Genomic DNA, 4,068 nt, shown 5'->3' on the forward strand with positions numbered 1-4,068 from the left:
TGCCAGCCCATTTCTACAAACAAATATTATATTTTTAATTGTGTTGGGATTGTCACCTGTGGACATTTTAAACTGTTTTACATATTCGTGCAGAGGCATAGCCTCTAAAGAAAGGTTGTCTCTGCAATGGAAATAGTTGTTCCTGGTGATTAGACATGGCAAGTAAACTTGGACTCGTATCCAGATGAATTTTATGTTTTATTAAAATGTATTTATTTTTCAGAAAATACGAGGGAAGCGCGCATCCACCGCTTCTAATGACGGCACGCCACTGCAAGAAACCCACCTTAACTTCTAATAAATTCGTTTCTTATTCTATTTTTCCTTGACACTCCACACATCTATTTCAACATTCTCATCTTTGCCACCTCCATCTTTCTTTCTTAGGTTCTTGTGATTACCCATGTCTCACCCCCATACAACATTGCAGATATAACAACTGATTTGTACAATTTACCTTTCAGTTTGCAGCTAACTTTCTTGTCATAACACACCGCTCAACTTCCTCCAGTTCAACCATCCACATTGAATTCTATGTTGCACTTCTGCGTTCAATCTCCCTCCCACCTTGACAAAGGCCCCTAGATATTTGAAACTTTAAACCATGAAAATTTTGATATTGCACTCATCGCTGCCATTCTGAGTCACATAAGCTGTTGTAGTTCTGCTAATCCTCATGCTTCTTTCGTTCAAAACTTTTCTGCATTCTTCCAGTTTTCTGTCAATCTTAGTTTGAGCACAATATCATCCGCGAACAGCATACTCCACGGTGCATGACACTTCACGTCACAAACCATGTCCATTATCAGGTCAAAGAGATAAGGTCTAACGGCCGATCCCTGATGTAAACCGACATTAACGGGGAATTGTTCTGTAGTGCCCCCGCTATTCTTAACTTGAGTCTCTGCTCCTTCGTACATTTCTTCGATGAGCCTAACATACTAATCTGGAACATTCTTTTCCCTCAAACATCTCCATATCTCTTGCCTTGGTAACCTATTAGACACCTTTTCCAGATCTATGAATACTATGTACAAATCTTCCTGCATTTACCTGTGCCTTTCCATCAGCTGTTTCAAAGCAAAGATAGTAACAGTCGCACCCCTTCCTGGCATAAAGCCAAACTGTTCCTCTCCAATTTCAGATTCCTGCCTAATCCTTCTTTCTACAATGTTCTCTCAAATTTTCATAGTTTGGGACAATCTTTATATCTCTTTAGTTTCCACAATCCTGTACATCAAAATAAACACTATACAAAGTAAATAATCATCTACAAAATACGAATATGAAACTGTTAGGATCTTAACTCCTTGGGACTTTACTAATTTTTGATATTAATGTAATTAAACGTAAAAAATACTTAAAACTGAAAAAAAAACGAAAGAAATGCGTTAATTTTGAAGAAAAAGCTTCAAAGTTTATTTTCCATTGTCTCGCCTTTCTGCGAAATCTAACGCAGATGAGTCATTGTGTTTACAGCTGGATGATCTTGAGAACAGCTGGTGTTGGATTTCCCGGGACATTCTTATAGAAGTCTCCAGAGGCGAAGGGTTTATAGTAGGGTAAATACTAGCTGGTTGTATAATTTTAAATATTTTTAAACAATTCAAATTTTAATGGCGATTTCCGATCCCCCGACTTAATTAAACGTACATGTAATAAAATATATTAATTTAAAAAATTAATAAACTATTAGATGTCGTTTTTGACATCAGAAACTAGCTTTAAATAACTTTACCGAAGGAAAATTCGTACACTACAACTTTAGAACCATGAATGAAATTTGATATCAAACTCCCATTAAAAATTAATTAATTGTTAATCGTGCGTCATTAAGATNTATGTAATAAAATATATTAATTTAAAAAATTAATAAACTATTAGATGTCGTTTTTGACATCAGAAACTAGCTTTAAATAACTTTACCGAAGGAAAATTCGTACACTACAACTTTAGAACCATGAATGAAATTTGATATCAAACTCCCATTAAAAATTAATTAATTGTTAATCGTGCGTCATTAAGATGGAAAAACCGATCGAATTGGCGGTTAATGCAGTGTAATAGTTTTTTCCAGAAGAGTTGATTTAAAGCTGTCTGGTCGTGATCCGAGAGCAGGCTGATCGACGCGATGGCTGTGATGCTAAATTCTCGGGTAACATTTCTTCGACAACGAGTGATCTCTCAAACAGCAGAGACTCGTCGTCCTGCTGGGCCGGTCTCTTAACCAGATGAGCAAATTCTGGAGGCGGAGCGGGACATAGTGGAGTGAAGAAGGTTTTCACGATGACAGCGAAGGGGTCACTCTTAGGCTGTGGTCGAGAAGATTGTCTTCGTATGAGTTGGTTACTGTGAAATCGCGAAGACGATCCGTTGGTCATTTCCACTTTGTATACGTTGTGTCCGATTTTACGCTTTACTGTTCCCAGCTGCCAATCTCGAGAGCTTCAATATCGTACGAAGACGACACTTTAGTTGGCGAAATTTCGCTCCTGAGCTCAATGCTTGCGGTTGAATTTCCTTTTCATTTTCATGTCGAGCCGTGTTGGATATTTTGGCAGCAACAATAAATCGCGAGACGTTCGAGTCTTGCATCGGAAAAAGATTTCGGCTAGAGATTTGCTGTCTGGTAAAGTCGAGTATTTCAAGGGGAGACTGAGTATGTGTGCTAGAAATTCGCTTTATATTTTCACGACGATTTTTTTGGTCCACGCTTCGCACGTAAGTGGTCTATGCTCCGCTTTTAATGTTGATTCGTTTGGTGTCTCGCATTTTAAATGTCGTTAGTTAGTTTTTCTTTTATAGGCCTTTTACTTTTTGGCTCACATGGTCGTCTTTCGGCTTTGTTTTTTGCTCGTATGGCGGGTTATTTTATTTCGTTTCAAACACTGTATTAGCTGTTTTACGCTAATACGGTGTATATTTTGCTAACGCGCTCGCCTATTTTTCGGTATTTTATTGGAGTTCAAAATTTTCACTTTTGTGGCTCCACCGCAGGCTTCCATCTTTGCTTAGCGGGCGACCTTTGGGTTTCACGTGAAATACGTCCTCCCTAGTCTCACGTAAAATTCCTGTCTGTAGTGCGTGTATTTTTGGAGTTATTGACATTTACTTTTCGCTCGGGAACAATAGTCTTTGTTCTGTTTTCTCCCTAACCGACCCGAATTCGTTCGGTTCCTGTATACTTCGACACGGTATTCTTTTTATCGCTGTTACGGCCTCTGCTTTCGCTTACCGTTATCTGTTTCTCGGCCTGCAAGCCCAGGTTTTCCGACATTTTCGGGCACTTTTTCTTTGTTTTGCGACTTTTTCGGGTATTATTGGGTCTTTCTCGCTTATTTTGGGCTCATAATGTCGTTTACCCCACCCATGCCTTCTGTTTTCCTGGAGCCTTTGGAGGACTCTATTTTATAGGAAGCCGGCTACCAACATGGCCACATTTTGGATCTATGCCCGGAACTCACGAATAATAACATCAAGAAGGAGGAGAGGCTTCAGATAAGCGAGAACAAAGCCAAAATATAGGGATTATAGAGGAAATGCATTCTTGTCAAGTGGAAAGCATTACTTCTACATGAAGGCCCACTTACTCTGAGGTGACCAAATATACAACCAAACCGAGTACAAAGTCATTATCTGGTCCAGTGACCAGCAAACATAATGTTTCATTCGAAATCGTTTACCTTATTACGTGTTTATAAAGAAAGTTTTCATGCCCAAGAAGCAGTTTCGTTTTCGGCTTTATCAATTCAACATTGTGGATTTATGGGGCGTCCATTCAAGGTCATTCAGACATTGTACATGCTGCCAATGAAGACGGAATTTATTATTATTATTATTATTATTATGTTGGGTTTAGTGGGTTATACTCGGTTTAAACCGGTGGCTGTGTACTATGCCTGACCTGAGTCAAGGCATAGCAACCAAAACAAAACTAAAATTAAATGTGTGTGTCAGTATCTGTATTCAAGAATTTCCTAACAATATGGCATGTATTCAATATAGTGGCCTTCTGTAGTGTTATGTATGTATTTCTATTCAATTGTAATGTTCCCAGGCTTTTGTGTA

The 4,068-nt window shown here is 38.5% G+C and overlaps 1 protein-coding gene across 1 annotated transcript in view; it reads right to left on the reverse strand.

Annotated features, from left to right (window-relative positions):
• LOC111614706 overlaps positions 1-920 on the reverse strand; it is a 3,892-nt gene extending 2,972 nt beyond the window's left edge. The window contains exon 1 of the mRNA XM_023356073.1: positions 764-920. Within this exon, the coding sequence (XP_023211841.1) occupies positions 764-920 (157 nt within the window). The remainder of the gene's footprint in view (positions 1-763) is intronic.
• Between the last annotated feature and the right edge of the window lie 3,148 nt (positions 921-4,068).

The sequence above is a fragment of the Centruroides sculpturatus genome, unplaced genomic scaffold (assembly GCF_000671375.1).
Source record: "Centruroides sculpturatus isolate CEXI.00-Female unplaced genomic scaffold, Cexi_2.0 scaffold2183, whole genome shotgun sequence".
NCBI lineage: Eukaryota > Metazoa > Arthropoda > Arachnida > Scorpiones > Buthidae > Centruroides > Centruroides sculpturatus.